The 23,880-nt window shown below is 33.7% G+C and overlaps 3 protein-coding genes across 3 annotated transcripts in view; 2 read left to right on the plus strand and 1 right to left on the minus strand.

Moving 5' to 3' along the window:
• Window positions 1-23,880, minus strand: part of LOC139430771 (uncharacterized) — a 154,987-nt gene that overhangs the window by 39,345 nt on the left and 91,762 nt on the right. The window lies entirely within an intron of this gene.
• On the plus strand, window positions 2,824-14,179 carry LOC139430770 (uncharacterized). The gene is made up of 6 exons (XM_071198048.1): window positions 2,824-9,282; window positions 9,737-10,450; window positions 10,513-10,709; window positions 10,766-11,016; window positions 11,073-11,199; window positions 13,825-14,179. The coding sequence occupies exons 1-6, from the start codon at window positions 9,085-9,087 to the stop codon at window positions 14,120-14,122; spliced, it is 1,785 nt and encodes a 594-aa protein (XP_071054149.1). The 5' UTR covers window positions 2,824-9,084; the 3' UTR covers window positions 14,123-14,179.
• Window positions 14,266-23,880, plus strand: part of LOC111421256 (phospholipid-transporting ATPase ABCA3-like) — a 41,573-nt gene continuing 31,958 nt past the window's right edge. The window contains exons 1-2 of the mRNA XM_071198047.1: window positions 14,266-18,411; window positions 18,478-18,734. Of these exons, the coding sequence (XP_071054148.1) occupies window positions 17,886-18,411; window positions 18,478-18,734 (783 nt within the window). The 5' untranslated portion in view covers window positions 14,266-17,885. The remainder of the gene's footprint in view (window positions 18,412-18,477; window positions 18,735-23,880) is intronic.

A 23,880-nucleotide genomic window follows, 5' to 3' on the forward strand; every position in this document is an offset into this window, starting at 1 on the left:
AGTGGTACATTTTACCATCGATAGAATTTTTCTTAACATTAGTTCATAAGTTCTCAGAAGCTTTATTATAAACTTTTGTACATTTAACACTAAATTAACATTAATATAGTAAACTTAATCTTTCATTTATGATACAATTTAACAAATCAAAATTTTATCTTCACTTTTGTTTGTTTTGGTGACTATTTCGGTGTTAACTGTGGCATTCCCATAATGGGACTGAGTTCGTATGCTCGTGATATTTAGTCCGTGTAATACTTCCTTGTCAAGTTGTCCCAAGCTACCCTATGCCATGTTACTCCTCCACAACTGCTCTTAAGCGGCCTACACTCGTAGACTCTTGTGGCGTCGTGCCGCACTTCTTTAACCGCTATCGACGGACCTATACCAATGCATATCTGGCCAGACAATAGCCAAGAAATTGGCTGCAGAATACCAATACTACTTGCAGAAGACTAAATACTTCCTATAGAGGACAAATAGCTTGAAAAGATAGATATCGTCTATAGAAACCTAAGTACTGCTACCAATAGACTACAAATTGGTTGCAGAATACCAGTACTACTTGTAGAAGACTAAATACTGCCAGCAAAAAACTAAAAACTCCTAAAAACTCCTTGCGGAAGACAAATACTACCTATATTACAAATATAGGTAGTACAATACTAGAAACTGTTTGCAGAAGATAGATATTGTTTATGAAAGGCTAGGTACTGCTACCAATAGCCAAGGAATTGGTCCCAGAATACTAATACTGCTTGCAGAAGACTAAATACTTCCTATAGATGATCAAAAATTCCTTGCGGAAGACAAATACTACCTATGCAACACTAGAAACTGCTTAAAAAGATAGATATTGTTTATATAAGGCTAGGTAGTGCTATCAATAGACTACAAATTGGTTCCAGAATACTAATACTGCTTGTAGAAAATTAAATATTGCTGGCAGAAAGCTAAATACTGCCAGACAATTTTACAAGCTCATTTATGGCGGTAGTTTTTCAGTTTCTGTTGATGTAATTTTTTGATTTTGAGTCCCATAAACATGGGTACATTCTATATAGGTTTATAAATTTTTTCCAAAAATCTTTTTCGGCGCTGCATGCGACGCTGCAAGAGTCGTCGTGTATGGGCCACTTTAAACTCATCTTCCCAGCTGACAGTGGGTCTTCCTTTTCTTCTCTTTTTGTCCATTGGGTAGCATTCTAAGATTTTCTTGGTCCATCTCTTGTCTTTTACTCTTATAATATGACCCGCCCAATTCCATTTTCGGTCCAATACTATTTTTCCAATATCCTCAATGTTTGACTTTTCCCTTATCCATTCTTTTGTTCTTTGTAATATTTCTTCGTAATGCCAATCATCCTTCTATGTATTGCTCTTGGTGTTACCCTAATCTTTTCAATCATTTTGCTTGTTAATATCCATGTCTCGCATCAATAAAATAAATCATGACAGGGAGGACACACATATCGCACAATTTTTTCTTTTTCTCCATTTCTATGTTTGATTTCCATATATTTTTGTATCTGTTAAACATTTGCCATCCCATTGCCATTCTCCGTGTTATTTCTTTTAGTGTGTTTTTAGTTGTAATCTTTTGTCCGAGATATACGAAATGTTCTACTTTGTCGATTTCCATTCCATTAACAATTATTTTATTTTTTATATTCTGTGTGTTTAGCCAGGTTGTAAGATAGTATGTTTCTATTTTCGACTTTCCTATTTTTGCCACGGTAGTTATATTTGAGCGTAAATTGGTATTATAATTTGACTGCTAGATATTGTTATTTTGTGTGCTTTTCGTTGCTGTCTCTGCTTTTGAATTATGCTTTTTTAAGTCCCCTGTAGTGAACGAGTGCGACTTTGGTCTCATAAAGTAACCATCAATTTACTTTTGGAGGCCAGGTGTGTTTATTCCTCTACTTTCTGTTCTCTCGTTTATTATTTTAATCTGTTGTCTCACATTTTTCGTTTCATTATTTTCATGATAATTCATTTTTTTTGTATTATTAGCCACCATTACCATGATTTTAGTTTGGTGTTCTTCTCCCTCCTCTGATCTGTGTCTTTTCTTATGAAGTATTTTTGGATGTCCTTCTCCTGTATTTCCTTTCCATTAAAATAAGCTTATAGTATTTTATGAATGCTCTTTCTCCGTTTTCTCTAGGTTTTTTCATTGTTGGGACTAGGCTCTTCTGTTTTAGTTGTATATCTTTCGGGAGATCTTTTGTTATTATTATACCACTTCCCTTTAAGTTTCTTCCATTCCTCATGATTTCCCAAACTTTCCTTAAAGCAATGAGTTTTATTAGTATAGGTCTAATTTTCCCATCTTCTTTTTTTTTCCATTCGCGTTATTAGGTCCACCTCAAACAGTTCCGTTTGTACTTTTAATTGTTTATTAATTATATTCATCACCATTTTTTCCAACTCATTGAGATTCCCCTCCTCTTCCGGTACTCCCATAATTATTACGTTTCTTCTTCTCTCCTCTCTTTCATTCTATTTTAACTTATGTTGTATTACCGCTATTTTCATCTCTTTTACTTCTTTCTCGGTCAAATCAAATCTTGCATGAAAATCTTGCCGTAGATTATTTATATTTTCATGTTCTTTTTGAAATTCATTTTAAATTTTGACTAGAGAAGCCAAGATGATGTAATCTGTTGTTTTTGCTACAGAACCTGGTGGAACAGAGAGTTTAATAAGTTCTGCACGACGTACACCTAGATTATGCTGCTATACTTACTGGATTCTCCAACTTGCTTTCCAAGCACCTAACACACTTTTCCTTGCTGATATACAGCTAACACGTTGAGCACTCGTCCACATTGGAAAAAAAAAGTGTAAAAAATGCCAAGCGACATCTCGAGCTACGCGAAAGGAAAACCCAAAAAGCAACAGAAGCCAAGAAAGCTGATACTGTCGAAAATAAAAATTTCAGAAATGTTGCTAACTACTTCTTTACTTACAGACCTGAAAAGGTCATATATATGCAACGAAACTGTTGCCTCCAGGCAATTCCTCCAGTACAATTATAAAGAATAATGAAAGATTAAAAAAGGTAAATCCCTCAAGGTTGTATTCCAGCACATTTGGAACACCGTAATAAGAGGTACATCAGCCAAATTTATTGTGTATAATATGAACAAAGACGATTTTTACTCTTTTTGTCATTTAATAAAATAATGGATGATCCCAACAAAAGTAATGGTTCCATTTAGATATAAAAGTACCCTAAATATTAATATAGTTTTGCCGTTGCATGATGGCAACCTAACAAATTTGGGAGTCTGTTTTTCTTTTATTAAAGTTTAAAAACTTGCTTAACTTGTTAGATTACATTACGCCGATTCACCACTACTTTTATAAAAGCATAAAGCACGAATTAATGATCCAGGCGAAAACATCAACACAAAAGCAAATGATAAAGTGATAACACTGTAACATTAAATTCTCATTACGAATATGAAATTTTGTTATAAAAAGATAGAAAAAGAAATACAAAAGCAAAAATAAAAAAATTGTTCGCCTTTAACTAAAGTACTTAAACAGTTTTCTAAACTTTGTCCTGGAAAATTCAAGCTAACTTCAAAGCCGTTTATCTCAGAAATATCAAAAATGATCCCCAAAATGAATAACCTCACTTTTAGTTATTCATAAAGTTATCTTAAGTTTTAATCTCTTCTAGAAAAGTAACGTACTTACAATAACTTTCCCAGTCAGATTGCTTAATCACTACCAATACTGTAAAATATTTGTTTTAACTAACAAAAAGGTAACAGACTGTGAGAACACATTAAAACACGTGACTCTAAAAAACAACACTTCCTTCAGAAGTAAAAGACTATACGAGATGGCGCCAGCAGGCAAGTTAGGATATCCTTCTATAAGATATCCTTCCACTTGAACTCTTTTACTTTCAAACCCTTCTTAAAGATATCATCTTTAATACCATATTTAATATGAGAGCGAAGGCAAAATTTGCCAACCCAAATGACCTCACCTGTTCGTGGTGCGTCTTGCTAAACAACCAAAGAGGCTCTATCGACGAAAAGAAAATCATGGATGACAGACGATATCTTAAACTGGATGAAGCAAAGAAGAATACTTAAAGGAAATAAAGAGGAATACAAAAAGAAGCAAAGACAGATCAGAAGAAGGATTAGAGTTGCCAAAAAAAAAGAAGCGGTAGAGATTAGTGTAGAAATAGAAATGCTACAAGCCAACACGAGGATGTTTTAACATTCATAAAAAAGTGAAAGAGATAACGGGAAACTTTAGGGAACGACAGGAGATGAAAATCATAGATTCAAACGGGAAATTAATTATAGACAAACAAGATATTAAGCAAATGAAAATTATATTTAGAGTCAATTTTCCATGATGAAAGATCGGAAGTCAATTACCCAAAATAGAAAAGCAATAAGACCAGATAACACCGATGTTAATTCTTAAACGAAAATCATTTCAATTTTTGCAGCAATCGTATATCTTTCAGAATGACAACTCTACCACTTCTTTCAAGTAAGCCGCAAGCTTAATATGGCTATCTCCGTTGATAAAACCAAGTCCATGACTACTGCAAAAGATCATGCAATCGAACAAGTCATGCAATTTAACTATTTTAGGCGTACAGATATCTAGCGGTCATGATCCAGTGAAAGACTTGAGGAACCAAATTAATAAAGCATCCGCAATATCAGCATGATTAAGAGACACAATCTGGTCGAACCCGTATATGCGAATAGACATTGGGGTCTGTCTTCCAAGACCTAACTTACGGTGTACTGGTTTGGTGGACTAGCACTTCCCAGTCTACCGCCACCACTGCACTTAATAGAATACAGAGACTCGCGTGTCTGTATCTTACAGGTGCGCTACGATCAACCCCCACCACGGCCATGGAAATCATGTTAAATTTACCACCACTCAACCTACATATTCAGGAAGTGGCGTTGGTAACCATGATAAGACTACAATCAGTAGGAACTATGAAGGATAAGGACGCTGGCAGCAGTTCAACACTCTGGAGGGAAGCTGTGTTAGACACACCCCTACTCGAGTATAAGACTGATCACAGACCAGAATATGTGAAAATATGTTTTCTCAAAGAAGTATCTCACCCACGTCAGTCCCACAGTAGTAGATGAACGAAGAAATTTTAAGATCTACACTGATGGTTCAAAAGGACGAAATGGTGCAAGCGCGAGGGTATTTTCTCACGATCTCCCGATTCGCCTCTCGGAACCTTTAGGGTCTAGTACCACCGTCATACAAGCGGAACTAACTGCTATTAAACTTGCTGCTGACTGCATTGTTCCAACAAGCGGGCTAAGTGTTTTACTATTTTTACAGACAGTAAAGAATTTCTGTTAACTTTAAGCAGAGTTATTATAACGTCTGCAGTAGTAATGGATTGTCACAAAGCACTGGAGGAGGCCGCGAAATACAATCGTGTCAGAATCTAGTGGATTAAGGGGCATTCTGGCTCCAAGGGTAACAACCACGCGGACAGGCTAGCCAAACGTGCTGCCGGTAGAGCGCCCTGTGTTCCCGAGCCGATAATTACCCCCTCTTTAGCTACGCATATCGAGTTAATCAAGCGCATTACCCACAAAAAATTTTTAAACGGGTGGGACCATACCCGGGCTGTCATCTCGCCAACGAATTGTGTTAAAATATCCTTCAGCCGCAACAGCCCAGTTCTTCGTAAGGTTTGGTAAAAGTGCCCTTTGCACTGCCACAGGTTTCCTCACGGGACACTGTAAGGTAAATAAGCACCTTCAAAACATGAAGCTTGCTGACTCCCTCTCTGTCGAGCCTGTGAACAGGATGACGAGACGGTTAAACACATCTTGTGTGATTGCCCCTCTCTGACCGAGCTCAGAATGAGCCTCCAGAATGATTCCTCCCTTCGGGGAGGAATGGCCAACCACAGATGACATCAGGAATGCACTTCTAGGAGCTGTCCTAGCCTTTGGCAAATCCTTACGCTGGTTGATGTGACCAGAGTGTGTAATGGGAAGATGCACAAGGGGCCCAATGGGGCCTAAGTGTGGCGTGCGGTTTTGCATGCACTCCCCAATCCATATATACATGCGAATAGACAATAAAATTCGAATATACAAGACATGTATAAGATCTATAACGACATACGGAATAGAAATGAAGGCAGTAACCAACAAAATCAAGAGCATGCTACAAATTGCCGAGATGAAGACACTAAGATCAATTGCAGGAAAAACGAGAATGAGCAGAGTGAGTAATTCGGATATTAAAGATCAATACAACGTTCTAGACATAGTCATATGGAGAAGACAGCGGAAAAGACAATAGCATAATCACGTGGGGTGTATAAGCGATGATAACGTGATGACGTCTGAAAATTGTATTTGTAAATAACCCCCCCTACTGTTTAAACCACCTGGGAGACCTCTAAAGAGATGGCGTGAGAGCTGGTAATCGACATCTCAGGAAATAGTTTAAAGGCAACGACCTCAGAATTAACAAATCGACGAATATCTAATGAGAAGAACAAGAAGCTCATGAAGGTAGATAGCATAGAGAGGTTATAAATGTTAGTAGACCAAATCACGCACTACAGTCAACCATATGGACTTAATATCAATGTCCAAAAAACAAAATAGATAATAATCAGCAAAGAAAATATCAACGGAAATCACTTTTATATTAACGGGACTCGAATAGAACGTGTAAAACAGGGAAGTTGGGAACTATAATAAATGAGCAATGAAACAATGCATGAGAAATAAAATGCTTTATAGAAAAGGCGAGAGCAGTTTTCAATATAATGAACAAAATTTTCAATAACATTTTATATAAAAATGAACCAAATGAAAGTTGTTCTGTTCGAATGGGAAAATCATATGACGATAACATTTTTTGGCCTTGACCTTATTTTCAAGGGTATATGAAGGTCACGACCAACTTTTTAAATGGCACCCTATATATTTTATTGTAAAATCTGAATCTGGATAAAAGTAAAGTAATTAAAAAAAAAATAAAAAAAATTTACTGTGTGGTTTTACCAGTAGGTACAACGGCAAAACATCTTTTGAAAAAAATGGAAACTTCTTCAGAAACAATTAACTAACGTTTATAATCTAGCAAGAACAAATAAGATTTGTGAATTTTTAAACATTTTCCTACCCGCTTCGATACATTGTCTTTACTTCTTAATTCTTAGAATACTATTTAAGAACGCTCAACAGAAAATCCAGAAGAGGTATATCGGGTGACCTGGCTCCTCGGAAATACCTTTGAAAAGAGGTCTAAAAGGTTCCGACATTTCTCCACCTTTGTCAATTTGATAATAGAATAACGCAAGAAGTAGAATAGAAAAAACAGGAGTTCGTGGAACTGCTTATGTTGGCATTTTCAGAATATCGCTTTCAGAAACTTAATTGGTTGAATTGTTTTAAAATGTAACAGGTAAAACTAAATTTACATACTTACATTCATTCCATCGTTTTACATTAAGGAAAAGTGTTTAAACTAAGTTAATGACTTAGTTTATCACGATCACGGATACTCTAAGTGTGGCAGAAAAAGTCGAAATGATTTTTATTTATGGAGAAAGTGGCAGAAAAGTTGCTGATAGTATAGCTTTGTGTCAAGAACGTTTTTCTGATCGAAATACGCCTTCGAGAAGTAGCTTTTACAGAGTTGTGAATGATTTCACTAACACTGGAAATGTGGAATCAAGAAAAAGAACTCGGCAAGCAACTGTAACTACGGAAGAAAGGAAATTGCGGTATTAGCTAGCGTAAATCCTCAAGTTAGCACTCGACGACTTGCAATTGACGCCGGAATATCGAAGACCAGCATTTTAAGAATATTAAAGCGCAACAAGTATCACCCATACCACATTTCATTGCATCAACAGTTTTACGGAGGTGATTTTGAAAATCGATTAATATTTTGTCAATGGGCACAAGAACGAATGCGGTTGGACGTCAATTTCTGAGGTAACGTGCTATTCTCGGATAAGTCTACTTTTACAAACAAAGAACAAGTCAATAGATATAACATGCACTATTGGAGCGTTGAAAATCCGAGATGGTTGCGTGAAGTAGAACATCAACGACCTTCGTCGGTTAATGTTTGGTGTGGCATAATTGGTGATAAATTGATCGGTCCATACTTTATTGATGGTATGCTGAATGGGGAGATGTACCTAAATTTTTTAGATTACGTCTTACCAACGTTACTTGTAGATTTGAGCAGGAAAGAAAGTTAAAATATGTGGCTGCAAAATGATGGGTGTCCAGCACATTTTTCACATATTGCGTGTGAAGCTTTAGATCGGGATTATGCTGGGTGATGAATTGGGATGAAGGGGAGGATCTGACATGCCAATTTTCTGGCATGTCAGATCACCTGATTTAACACCTCTTGATTTTTTTTTGGGGCGTCCTTAAGAATAATGTTTAGCGCAAAGTACCGACTACGCCAGAAAACATGAAAGAGCGGATAAGAAATGCATGCAGAAATAGTAGCCAAGAAAACCTTTTAAGATGTAAAGAAAGTTTTAGTAGAAGGGTTAATAAATGTATTCAAGTGGGTGGGGAAATATTTGAACATTTATTATAAATTTTATACTTGTTGTTGATTAATAGTATAGTTTAATCATTTTTTTATAAATAAACTATATTTAAAACTATTTCGCCGTCGTACGGGCAAAACCACACGGTAATTCTTTTTAATTATTTTACTTTCATTTATAGATTCAGATTTTGCAATCAAAAACATAGAGTGTCGTTTAAAAAGTTGGGCGTGACCTTCATATGACCTTAAAAATAAGGTCAAGGTCAAGAAACGTTATCGTCATATTGTTTCCCCCTTCGCACAGAACAACTTTTATTTGGTTCATTTTTATATAAAATAAACCGTTTTCGAGATAATCGCTTGTCTCAAGTTAAATGGACCACCTGTACAGGTATAGTTTTGAGGTTTATGTCGTCTTATCTCTGTTTGTTTATAAAGTTTGAACTCGTGTGTACTATTTAATTAAAGTGTTTTATCTTATTTAGTTAGTTTGGTGTTACGGTTGAAGTAATGATGAAGTCGATTTTATTGGTGATTTCATTACTATTTTGTAATAGTGGCTGCTATCATTTATTGGTTGCAGAAAATTTAAGAAATGATTTCTTAAAATTGCACGCTAAAATTGTCAGCAATGATACATTCCGATTAGGAAACGGTGTCACTTCAATATTACAAGCTTACAAACCGTTTCTAGATGAATTCGAACAGGTATAAAAATCAATAATAGTATATTATTCAACAAGCGTATAATGGCGGCTGTTACCCACGAAGAAGAAGTTGCAACACGAGCGAGCGAAGCGAGCGAGTGTTGTAATCTGAGTGGGTAACATCCATTATACGCAAGTTGAATACTATACTTTATCTACAACTATTTAATTTTGAAAAAAAAATCAAAAAAACGAAAAAAAAATAAACTTGATAGACATTTCAGACATAACCTCAATATAAGAAAGCTGTCATTTCTGTTAATATTTTATTTTTTGATTAGTAGGCAGTGTCAGAAGTGTGGAATAATGGCCTCATTATTCAACACTTTGTCTGTCATGGGTAATGAGTGTCATTACCCGTCAAAAATCAATTGTATAACGAATAGATAATTCAATAGTTGTAGATAAAATAATTTATTTATATGTACCTGTATCGTATTCTGATTTTTTTGTAGGCAGAAAAAAATTTATTAAATTTTGAGTTTATAATAAATAATCCAAAATATTCAAATTTGTTAAATGATGATAAAATTCATGCAATAAATGACTTTTTTAAAGTTTTTGTTGATATAGTTAACAAACCTAACAATAAAAGGAATGCCGCATATTTTGAAAAGGTAGAACAATTTAAAAAACCAAATTTTAAAAATCAATTAAAGGATCTTCGCGACAAAACTAAAAATGTCTCGTACTTTAATACATTTTTGAAAATAGACGATGAAAATATATCGGAACAATATTCAAAATATGAATTATTGTTATTTCTTTATCAATATTTAACAATAATTGATATGAAAGGACTTGTTTTGGTGAGCTTTCAAACATTACTTACAAATTTCTCACAACCATTACCGTCCATCGTTAAGTATTCTGATGTTTTATTATCAGTAAGAACATCTGACTATATATGGAAACGCGACCCCAAAGAACATGTGAAAGGAAAAACATACCTAGAAATTGAAAATTTTCAACAAAGCGTTATTGTTGATGAAAAACACATTAAACCGCATAAATGTGATAAGGAATGCAACGAATATCAATTTCCAATAATGACGAGTAAAAAATGTGATGTAAAGTCACAAGATTGTTCATTACTTTATAAAACGTATGCAAACGCGGAATTGCGTAATTGTACAGAAGTTGATACAACATTAACAACTTGTATTGATGTAAAGAAAATATGATTTCTTGTAATCTATTTTTTTATTAATTTTCTTTGCTTTCTAAGCAGACACCCCCAAGAATATACAAATATTTAAAATTCAATAATAAAATGTATGGTGATAAAAATCAGCGTTGCGAAAAAGGAGAAAAAACGTTTACTAAACATAAAGATTGTTCTTATTGTGTGTGCACTGTGACTTATAAAAGAACTTCGAAAAACCACATAAGTCTTAGAGCAGTTGTCTCAAACATTTTAAAAAATAGGTTGGTTAAAAAAGTTCAAATTATTTTTAAATTAACATTTTCTTGTTGTTTTCTAGAATAATTGTAGGTGCACGATTTCAAAATCAAAACGATATTATACACATACAAATAAAAGAAGCCACGTTAGGTCCATTTTTAACAGTTCGCGAATCTAGGTGGGTGCCAATTGAAAATTTTCAAGTTCGCGATCGAATGATCTTTGCCAATCAAGATTATATAAGAGTTTCTATTAACTCAAGATCTATACATTTGGCTGATTTTAAAATGAATTCTAAATTCGTAAACCTTAAAAATTATGTGATGACAGGTAATAAATAGTCTTTAATAATTTTATGTACGCAATAAACTTTCCTTATTTTGCAGGGGTGAGATTTCGTGAATATGAAGGTATTCTTTCATTACAAGTCCGCGTAACTCGTTTCAATTTGGAAAGTGGTTCCTTGATTATCAAAAAAGGAAGCAGTTGGACTGACTTTCGTAACATCTATCTGTATGTAAATTATTTATCGGGTTTTTCAATAAGAACTAAGAATATGAGCATTGCAAATACATGTGCACGTAACGTTTCTTTAGCCATAATTTTGCACCATTCTTTCAACTTCCTAAAAAGAATTTAACGACGTTAAATCGCATGAGTAAGGTGACTATTTCTTTGATGTCAGTCATGGACAGTGTTGTTACATACCCGGGTATTTATTTTCAAGGGAAAATTCCCTGAATATATACCCGGAGGTATTTACCCAAGATGGGTATTTAGAGGTATTTATAAAATTTGATTTAAATTGAGTTGATGGCAGTTTTGCTAGTACTTCAAGAATGCAGAGTCCATTATCGATACACCAAACTTATTTATTACATTTACAAGAATGCTACAATGACGGTAAAATTGCATGAAAGTACTGACCGAATACTCATTGGGCGTGGGGTAAGACAAGGCAATATAATGTTGAACCCAAATTGTTCATCACAGTCCTGGAGAGTGCATTTAAACAACTGGATTGTACCCAAAAAGGTATAAACATTGATGGCAATACCTAAGTAATTTGCGCTACACGGACGATATAATCCTTATTTCGGATAGTCTTGGAGAGATGAAACTGATGCTGAAGTATGCAACTGAGTCGGGCTAAATATCAACAAAATTTAGGACAAATCTTGTTCCAAGCTCTAACATCAATATTGGTGATAATGAATACTTCTATCTTGAATACTTTCGATGGTATGTCATTAATCCCGGATGCCTTTCCATGTTTTGACGCAGTGATTGCGTTTTGAACCTCACTAATTGATATAGGTTCCATGACACTATCCTTTCTTTGGTGTGACGGACTGCTGTCTATTTCCAAATCAGTTTCTATGCTTAACAGGTTTTGGAAATAATTTTTCCAAATGTCATTCATTTCACTATCACATATTATTTTTCCTGTTCCGTCTCAGCATAAAGCTACGTGCGATTTGTGCCTTTGTATTAACTGTCTAACAAATTTATACACATTCCCGGTGTTATTAGCTTTAAAGTGTACATATATTTCGGAAAAGTTTATATTTTCACTACCGGCCATTCTCCTTTACGTAATACTCTTCGAAAATATTTAACGATTTCTTTAATGCTTGAAAAACAACTTTGAATGTCCTGAATTGAGTATCAGTCTAATATTAATGACTAAATTCAGTTTTTGTGCTTCATTAATTCTTGTTGTTTGATTCTTTTCTAGTCATATTGCACTTCCATCAAATCCAAGATTCCAAGATCCATGAGATTGTTGATTTCCAATTTAAAATTAAGTAGTTCGTTTAAGATCTTATTATTCTTCTTTTTTTATTCAGGTTGTAACCTGTTTTTTACGCATCATTCATGGTGTTTCATTAGAGCTGGAAATCCAACTTCCTGGTCTCCCGGGATCTCTTAGCTAATCTTTGGTCTCTTGCTGTCTTAATCAGGTTTCTTCCATTCTTTGGAAGTACTCATTAAATTTTTTTATTTTTCCCCTAGCAAATCTCATGACATCTCCGAGTCCACACAATTCTTTTACAATTTTGTTCCTTACTCTATCTCTTCTTGTCTTTTCCACTATTGTTCTTAAAGTACTCATCTCAGTTGGTTCGCATCGTAGCCATATATCTTGGCCATGAGGTTCGTGTATCGAGAGATAATAATCAAACAAGCGAACTAAACAGAAGGATGATACTCGCATGGGCAGCCTACAGGAAAGTTAGAAACATCTTCATGAGCGATATTCCTGTAAGAATGAGCAGTGGTTACCTGATAATAATACGTCTTCGATCGTTGACAATTCCTCGGCTTCAACGCCCATTTCATCATGTTCCTCTACATTTTTGTCCGAATTTGTTATATTTTTACTTGTATCACTTTTACATGTACTGTTTGGGTATTTACCCTGAGCCGGGGTAAGTACCCATTTTATAAATACCTACCCGCCGGGTATTTGCCCAGCGCCCATCACTGGTCATGGACGATAACGATCTACACTGACCGTAACATATCACTTCATCTCCGCTGTTCTGGGGACTCTTTTTGTGGTAGTATTTTCTTGTCTCTATCGCGTATGTTATAACAGATCTTACATAGATCTTATACATGCGGACATTCCTTTCTAGGGACATATACTTGTTTCGCCATATTATATCCCTCAGATAACCTAATATCAAAGCTTCTTTTATTGTTTGAGCAATAACTTCTTCTTGAAGGTGCCTTCTGCTTAAAATATTGATGATAAGATATTTAAAATTCTAAAATCTATTCTATTATAGGCTTATTAAATACTATTAATTTGTAATGGCGTGGCATCTTCGATCATATGAGATTCCCTATCTCACATCAAAAATTTACCAGATTTGCCAAGCTGTAAGCGCTCTTAAAGTTGTGACCACCAACACAGAATTGCAATACCTGTTTGTAATAATTTCCAAACGTTAGTTCGTGATCTTCATGATGATAAAGAAATTAGTCTTCATAGACGATTTGGTGTTGAAAGATCATGAAAAACATTCAAGGGTGCATTCGTATTAATAAAAATTTGTTCTGTTCCTATTGGAAAACCCGTTATTTATTAACATTTCGTTATTTTTATTATTTTTATGTGAAAATTTTTAGTGATGAAATAGATATTAACGATGCCGATATACCAAGGAATGGAAGCAAGTCAACAATTGTAAACATACAAAATAATCAGTTCATAAACTTCACACATTCATCTTTTGAAACAGATTTTGCACAGACTACCGTACCATTTTTTGATATTCAAGAAGTGGTATCATCCGGTCCTTTACACGGACTTGGGATTTATTATAAAACAGAACGTGTAAATAACCGCAAATCTGGTGGATTTCTTGGCATTAAATTGCTAACATACGATTTTAGAGATCATCTAAGAGAAAGAACTAATAATTAAAATCAATTTATTAAGTGTTTTAATACTTATACAAATTAATTAAACCAATAATTTTAATATCTTGTTTTCATTTTATTCATTAAAATTGGTTTTCTTTCTTAAATAAACAATGGAGTAATAATAAGGGTAATAATAGGAGTAATAATATACATAATAAGAACTTTCGGATCCTTCAAAATCTTCCTTTGATGCATCACGACTTTGTGCTATACCAAAAACCTACTGTTTATTTTATCATATATTATATATTTGATCAAACTAAAAAGTTATTAATTTATCCCTGAACATGGAAAAGATCTGCGAAATCAAGCAGATCAACAACGTGTTAGTTAGAAATTAGTGCGCTATCAAAAGTACCATAACATAAGAAAAATCAATATATCCAATGCGAAAGGTGTCAAGAGTGGACACTGCAATATGTTTTGCAAAAACTTTTCAAATGCAGACAAAGTGTAAACACCCTACTGATCCTTTTAATGCTCATTCTATATCCCAGATCCAATAGTAGTAAAAACTTTTCAATTGCCTCAAGTGATTTGGCTGATGACGATATCTCGAACCGTTTTCAAATTAGTCAGGTGGAGTTACCTGTCTAATTTGAAAATCTTCCTTATGACGCTGACTATACAAACAGGGTGGTCCATTTATCGTGAGACACGTGATTATCTCGAAAACGGTTCATTTTACATAAAAATGAACGAAATTAAAGTTGTTCTGTGCGAAGGGGGAACCCATATGACGATAACATTTTTGACCTTGACCTTATTTTCAAGGTTATATGAAGGTCACGACCAATTTTTTAAAGGGCACCATATATTTTATTTTATATGTGAAGTAATTCAAAAAAAATAAAACAAAATTCCTGTGTGGTTTTGCCTTAATTAACTAACGTTTATAATCTAGCAAAAACAAATAAGATTTATGAATTTTTAAAGATTTTCCTACTCCCTTCGATACATTGTCTTTAGTTCTTAATTCTTAGAATACTGTTTAAGAATGCTCAACAAAAAAAATCCAGAAGAGGTATATCGGGAGACCTGGCTCGTCGGAAATACCTTTGGAAAGAGGTATAAAAGGTACCGATATTTCTCCGCCTTTGTCAATTTGATAATAGAATAACGCATAAAAAACATGAGTGCGTGGAACTGCTTATGTCGGCATTTTCAGAATATCGCTTTCAGAGACTTAATTGGTTGAATTGTTTTAAAATTTAACAGGTAAAACTAAATTTGCATAAAAACTGCTTGGCAACAAATTCTGAATCGTTTTACATTAAGGCAAAGTGTTTAAACTAAGTCACTAAATTATGGATACTCTAAGTGTGGCAGAAAAAGTCGAAACGATTTTTATTTATGGAGAAAGTGGCAGAAAAGTTGCTGGCAGTATAGCTTTGTATCGAGAACGTTTTCCTGATCGAAATACGAGAAGTACATTTTATAAAGTTGTGAATGATTTCACTAACACTGGAAATGTGGAATCAAGAAAAAGACTTGTAGTAACTATAACTACGGAAGAAAAGGAAATTGCGGTATTAGCTAGCGTAAATCCTCAAGTTAGCACTCGACTACTTGCAATTGACGCCGGAATATCGAAGACCAGCATTTTAAGAATATTAAAGCGTAACAAGTATCACCCATACCACATTTCATTACATCAACAGCTTTATGGAGGTGATTTTGAAAATCGATTAATATTTTGTCAACGGGCACAAGAACGAATGCGGTTGGACGTTAATTTCTTTGTGCTATTCTCGGATGAGTCTACTTTTACAAATAAAGGAGAAGTCAATAGATATAACATCCACTATTGGAGCGTTGAAAATCCGAGATGGTTACGTGAAGTAGAACATCAACGACCTTGGTCGGTGTGGCAACCACCACAATTATAAATTAAATCATAAATGAATAAATCATAGTAATAAGTTCTTTTTTAAACAAAAATTGTAAATCCATAGTGATACAAAAAGTTTGTTTATTATTATTATTATAACAAAATAAAAAGTCAAGTCACGTTGTAACGAAAATTGGTTTTAATCTCTTTTTAAATTGTCCCACAAATTGGTGACTCTTCCCACAGTCGGTTAATGTTTGGTGTAGCATAATTGGTAATAAATTGATCGGTACCATACTTTATTGATGGTATGCTGAATGGGGTATGCTGAAATACCGAAATTTTGTAGATGACGTCTTACCAACGTTATTTGTAGATTTGAGCAGGGAACAAAGACAAAATATGTGGCTGCAAAATGATGGGTGACCAGCACATTTTTCACATATTGCACGTGAAGCTTTAGTTTGGGATTATACTGGGCGATGGATTGGAAGGGGAAGTCCAATTTCCTGGTCTGCCAGATCACCTGATAATAGGATAATGTTTATCGCGAAGTACCAACTACGCCAGAAAACATGAAAGAGCGGAAATTTTTATGTAAAATGAACCGTTTTCGAGATAATCGCTTGTCTCACGTTAAATGGACCACCGTATATGGGATGAAAAGACAAGAATATACAAAATTTAAAAAATGGTAGTTTTGTAGTTTCAATGCAGATTGGTAAAAGTCATTTTGGAATTACTTTCTAGAAAAACGTTATCCAATAGGTGAGAGATAGTAAAAATGGGTTATAATATACATAATAAATGCATAGCTAAACGGTAAAATAATAAATGGCAACAGCTTTGTATACAGTATCGTAACAATTACTTAAAAAGATTTTGTTGATAAACTAAGCCTATTAGCAAAAAATTGTAAATCCTTAACAATTCTGTTTCTTCTTCTTTCTCTTAGAACTGTCGGTCTGTCAGCTATCCACCATCTTTTTGGTACAATACATGGTAGCGTATGCTCGCTTATTATTATTATTATTTTTTATATGACTGTACAAATCTCCATGCTCCCTGTCGGCCCCATCGTCCTGCATCCCGCTCTGTTTCCGGATGTCAGTGTTTCTTATTTTGTCTAAGATAATGCTTAAGTTCTTTTCAGCAACTGTCAGTATGATTTTTGTCTTCTCGATATGCTCTATACCGGATATAACATCTTATTTTGCCATCTGTTGGTTTGACCAAATTATATCTTTTAAGCATCCCGATAGAATTGCTGCTTTATTTATTTGACATTTTACTTCGCTAGTGGGGTCGTGACTGCAATAGATGTCCACACCTAGATATCTAAAGTTCCTCCACACCCAATTAAATGGAAAATGTATTGTCATATTGAGTTACATAGTCATATAGTCATATTAGCCGACTGATAGAACTTAAAGAGTTGTCGATCTCAAAGGGGCCTTGACTTTTGGCACGGTTAAAATACTCTACAAGAATACTCTAGAATAGACTCTAGTTATCATTCCAATCAATGATACTATAATAATGTGTTTCCCAACACAAATATAATTTAATTACGATTTATTAAAATTAATTACTTTAAAAAGAAAACTATATGTAATCCGAGAGAAAAGAACAACTTCTTGTACATGAGTAGCAATTAATACATTCTAACATAATTATTACATAAGATTTATTGCACGTGCAAGGAGATAACGTAATAAACATTGCAGTTTCGAAATATTAAAAAAAAATGATTTATCTAAGATGAGATAACCTTTTTTTAATGATTTGCGGTTAAGTTGCAGTTAGTTATAATACGTTGTGATAAGTGGCATAGAACACCGTTTGGTTTGACTTTTTTTAACTTTATTAACTATTAAATATTAATAGTATGAAAAGTTAAAATTTAATATAATTATTATTAGTTTAAATAGCCATGAAAATGAATTCATCAATAAGGCAATTACGGACAATGTTCTGGGAGCATTATAAAATACGAAAACGGCACTTCCTATTAACATTGTTGGAGATTTGTCTTCCAATCATTATATTTCTTGTGGTGGCAATTATACGAAGCAAACACTCTTCGTTCAAAAAAGACTACACTCCTACTAGACCCCCTTACGAAACAACGGATTCTGAACTATTAACTGCTATCAATATTGTCGATACCAAACTCTTCTATTCTCCTCAAACGAAGTTTACCTCTGACTTGGCGAGAGAAATTCAATTAAAAGTTAACTTGTATAATGAAGGTGTAAAAGGGTTTGATAGCTATAAGGATGTTATTAGGTACTATAAAAACAGTGGAGATGATGAGGTCGTAGTTTATATTAATTTTGGTGATGTTGAGGATGAAATTCCAACAAGATTAAAATACGATATACAAATCTACAAAGAAGGTGTCGACTGGAAAACCGACAAATTATTTAGATATGATTTAGTTTATGCTCCTGAAGCAGGTAGGAATAAAATGTATTAAAACTAAGAAATTGTAATTATTGCATTTTCTTTATTTTATGTTTTAGGATCACAGCAATATTTAGAAAGTGAATTTCTAATATTCCAATGGGCGTTGGATACATGTTACTTAGAAATGCTTACCAAGTCACCTTTAAACATTTCTATGAGCTTTCAAGAATTTCCACATCCACCACATTGGTTTGATAATGGCATGAACACTATGTTTGTTCACATTTTACCGCTGTTAACAATCTTAAGTTTTATTTTCTTGATCCCAGCTGTTTTAAGAATCGTTATTATTGAGAAAAAAGCAGGAATGAAGGTAAATATTATAAAGAGAGGATTCCGAATCAAAATTAAATCATTTTCTTGGATAGCCGATAAAAACATTATTAAATTTTTTGCAATTTTTTGGTGTACATTTTAATTTATTTTTGCCATTTTTAAATGAGCTATGACATCATCGCTTTTTTTAATGGGAGTCCATTATATGATGGATGAGCGATGAGGTAGCATATGAAAGATTTTTTCCCGAATATAGAGCAGCCAATATTAATATTGGTTACATAAGTAAATTACTAAAGGTTAACTACCTCAAATTTGCTTGACATGATAAACATAGCAGTAACCATGAGTAACTATGGTAACCAATTATTTTAAACAACTTCCCACGTGTCAAAAACTGATGAAGTGTGGTGGCGCACCTGTTCTTGTGGGAATAACTGCTCTCCAGTTAAGGTTTGCTCGAAAAAGTAAGAACCCAGGACAGTATTCCATACCCTTTCGCTTCTCACACTGATCTTCTGCGGATATTGGGTGTGCGACTTTCTTACCCAATGTGTCCACTCAATGTAAATGTTTCCTTGTCAGAAAAAGTATTCACTGTGTTCATAAAGTAACGTATGTTAGATGCAACGAAATATATGTGGTTGAAGTATCAACTATCATCAACTAATTCACGAACAAAGTGAAAACTGATGTCTATAATAATAATAATAATAATAAGCTTTATTTCCATCTTTACAAAAATGCACAGAAAACGTCAAATAATATTCAAACAGTCTGATTTAATCTACTGTAATGGTTCCAGAAAAAAAAATCATTTATCGAATACAAGTTTCGTTCTAAAAGATGTTGTTTGAGATAGCTTTTGAATCTCGTGGATGGATTCCACGAACCATACCATACCGCAGTCGCGACTAAACACATGCGTAATACGCACTTGTAGCCGCTTGCACTGAAACTACCCGCGAAATAGTTCTCAACGCATAGCACGCCCGATTTATCTTGATAGCTAAATCGTTAATATGCTGTTTCCATGAAAGATTCACATCAATTTTAACACCCAAGAACATCACCTCTTCTGCACGGGTAAGTTGTTTGCCATTGAATTGCAAATTGATGTCACAGTTGGTCGCTGCAGCACTCCCAATCATCATAATGTTTGTTTTTTCAATATTAAGTTGAAGGTTGTTGTTAGAAAACCAGTTATACAGTAAACTGAGGTTATTTTGTATTTGTGCTGACAATTGTTGTTCCGTTTTCGCAGTTGATACTGTAGTAGAGTCATCCGCGAATAATATTAGTAAATCATCAATTACTCCAGGAAGATCATTGATGTATAAGAGAAATAGAAACGGTCCCAATATCGATCCTTGCGGCACTCCTTGTAGAACCCGTACCCATTTTGATGCTAGTTCATTTCCCTTTTGATCATAAGTGATAACACACTGTTCCCTGTCTGAGAAGTAAGATTTGAACCACTCTAGCGCAATACCTCGAATTCCCATTGCTTCCATCTTCATTACAAGGGTGTCGTGATGAACACTATCAAACGCTTTGGTTAGATCCATCATTATGCAACCGGTAAGTTCGTTATTGTTTATTTCAGTTAGAATTTTTTCCATCAACTGAAAAATTGCTCTGGTTGTAGATCTACCCTCAATATAGCCATTTTGTGACTCATTCAGTATTTGATTTTTGTAAATGTAGCTTTTAAGTCTCATCAGTACTATCTTTTCAAAAACCTTCGCAACATTAGGTATTAAAGCGATTGGCCTATAATTCGAAAAGTCTGATTTGTCACCTTTTTTATACAATGGCCTTACTAAGGTCTTTTCAGGTGGTGTGGATAAGTTGCAGAACCAAATGACAGGTTTATAATACTACTTAAAGGTTCAGCAAGATAATCGACGCAAGCTTTTAGAACAGAGATCGGAACTTCGTCGTAACCAACTGCAGACGTATTATTTAAAGACATTATGACTGATTTTACTTCACACGGATCAGTCAGATAAAACGCAAATGATCTCTTTAAGTCGATATTTGTTTTTATAGTGTTGTGTACTTGTAGATTAATCATTTTACCAACCGCTATATTGGCAAAATAAATATTTATTGCATTCAACAGTTCATCATTACTTTTGTAATTGTGTTGAAAATCACATAAATCGAGATCTTCAGATTGCTTATTTTGTCTGAGCGTATTGATGGTATTCCATGTAGCCTTTACTTTATTTTTAGCTGTTTCTATAAAATTGGTGAAAACAGTTCTTTTTGATATCGCTATTTCGTTTCGAACATGTCGGGAGTAAATATTGTAATATTCTTTATCAATTTTACCCATTAACATTCCTTCATATAGTTGACGCTTCACACGCGTTTTGTTTTGTATTTCTTTTGTTAACCATTTATTAGTAGCCGATTTAACATTCATTTTAATTAACTTTTTCTCTGATTTTTTAATTATGCAATTATGTATTACATTTATGAACTTGTCATTTAACTTGTCAGTGTCTTTATAGCTACTTAAAAAATTTTCATCAATTATATGTATTTCAGCATGTATTTCTGAGAGAATTGTATTGCTAAATATACGTTTTTTTAGCATTTTTACTTGTGTGTTGCCATCTATAGTTGTTATTGGAAAAGATATCTTCTGCGCTGTATGATCGGAAAAAGTTGAAATGATTACTTCACTGTTACAACTTTCTATGTTCACATAAATATTGTCAATAAGTGAGCTGGAATATTCAGTTATCCGTGTTGGTTTGTTGATAGTTGGTCTAAGATTGTGTCGGTTAAACATATCTAACAATCTGAGAGTATTAGTATTTCTATTTTCTAGATTTATATTTAAATCACCAGTTAATAATAATTTAGTTTTCAATGTTTGCGGTGAACATTCTAATAGTATGTCCTCTAAAATGTTAAAAAAGTCTTCTATATCCGATTTTGGTGATCGGTATATACAGATAATCGTTACTTTTTGTACATTTAATTTTATAGCACTACATTCAATAACAAATTCTTTACTTTTGTCTTTTATATTCATCAGCTTGAGATAATTACGTACTAGTATACAGCTGCCTCCATGTTGATTATTTACCCTTGAAAATGTTGAAGCCACTTTATAACCATCCACTAGTATTACTTCATCAGCTTTCAACCAATGTTCAGTCAAAGTTATTACATTTACAGTGATATCTAAGGATTCTACGAAAACAAGCAGTTCATCAATTTTATTCCGAATACTCTGAATGTTCTGATGAATCACTGTGAAAATCATTGGATTGTTTGATTCATTGGTAGTAGTTGTGGTATTAATATAATTAGTAAAAGCAGGAGTAGTTGTTATAGATACATCATGTTCTTCTATGTTGGGTTATGTAAATCATTTCTAAAAAACGACTTATACGTACTCCTGATGGCCATAGCGTTGGTTTTTTTGTTTCATTTTGATATTCTATAGGTACTGATAGCTTAAATGAGGAATATTCATCGGGCCTCTTTGATGTAATTTTTAAACATTTAGCGTTTTTTATATTATTTTTACTAAGATATTCTGTTATAACAGTTTCAGTAGTTGTAGTTTCAAAACCACATATGTGAAAGTTAACATATTGTGGCGTTCCTTTTAATTCAATATCAGATGCCGTGCCGAGGGTTATATTTAACATTGACTTCCTTCTTGGTTTACGCATTACTGTTGTAAAGGGTGCATTTTCTTGTTGTAACGTATTTATCTCATTTTTATTTTCTTGGTGCACAGTAACATTTTTTGCACAGATTTTTTTAAAGATTCAGAATATTTTGGATATTTAAAGAAATTCTCCATCTCCTTTTTCTGTTGTTGTATTTTATTGTAGTTAGTCGGGTCAATGACTTGAAGAGGTTGTTGTTTACCGGGTTCGGTGTGTTTTTTTATTGCACCAGATGTATGCGTGTTATTAATACAAACATCGACATCTATTGGTGTTTCTTCTGTACTTAACTTAACGTTTTGTATTGCAAGTTGTTTTTTAATTTGTTTTAGTTCTGATGTTAAGTTTTTATTATTTTCTCTAAGTTTAGAGATTTCATGTTTGAATGATTCAATTAAATCGTTTCTCATGTTATCGATATACAGTGCTAGCGTAAAGTAACCCCTCCCCCCCCCCCTGTTTAACTTCCGAACAGATTGAGATATCAATATGAACAAAAAAACGTCAGTTTCTATATTTTATCAGCACAAATATTTTCTGATGGAAAATTTTGCCATCACTTTTAGTTTTTCCGGAAAATAGATCAACTTTGTTTTTTTAAATGGAACACCCAGTATATTATGGTATCTTTCGAAAGATGAAAACAATACGAATCCAACAGTACCTCACAATCAAATATCGGTTTATTAGTTTTTCGCATAAAAATTAAACAAAATGCGGAATTTCGCCGGAAAAACCAACGTAACTTCGTCGACTACCTGTCGAAATGCAATCGGCCAGGTAAATGGTGGACGGTAGGTTAACGGTCGGTATATGCTCGAGTTAAGACGGATTTAAAATTGCAACTTCAATTACTTATTTTTTTTAGAAATGAAATAAAAGTTGGGTTTTTTATCAAAAAATATTTATAAAGAAAAAAAGTCAATATAAGAAATGAAATTTTCTTATTAAAGATTTTGCTAGTATAGGTAACGGTTGAAAAATTGGCTTAGTGTTGTTATTGAATAATAAAAGAATTTTTTATTTATTAAGAACAAACTATTAAGTAAATTGTTCGATATGATTACCCTGAACTTCTAGGCAGTGGTACCATCTTTGTAGTGTTTCCTCTCTCACACGGCTTAACATGTGATGATCAATATGTTGGCAGACGTCAATAATTTTTTGTTTTAAATCCTCAATACTACCCAATGGAATTTCATATACCTTGGATTTTAAATAACCCCATAAAAAGAAATCTAAAGGTGTCAGATCTGGTGATCTTGCTGGCCATTAAAATTTTTATCAAGATAATTTCGTACCATTGGCGCATAATGTGGAGGTGCTCCGTCTTGATGAAACACTAATTCCATTTCAAAATCGTCAGGATTCTGTTGTACAATTTGCAAAAGTCTTAAAAAAAACATTTACATTCTAGGGAAATTGAGTGATAACTTCACGATATTCATGTGGATTAACATCACGCCGGTGCAATTTTCCATCCAA

Source organism: Onthophagus taurus, chromosome 7, assembly GCF_036711975.1.
Source record: "Onthophagus taurus isolate NC chromosome 7, IU_Otau_3.0, whole genome shotgun sequence".
Lineage (NCBI taxonomy): Eukaryota > Metazoa > Arthropoda > Insecta > Coleoptera > Scarabaeidae > Onthophagus > Onthophagus taurus.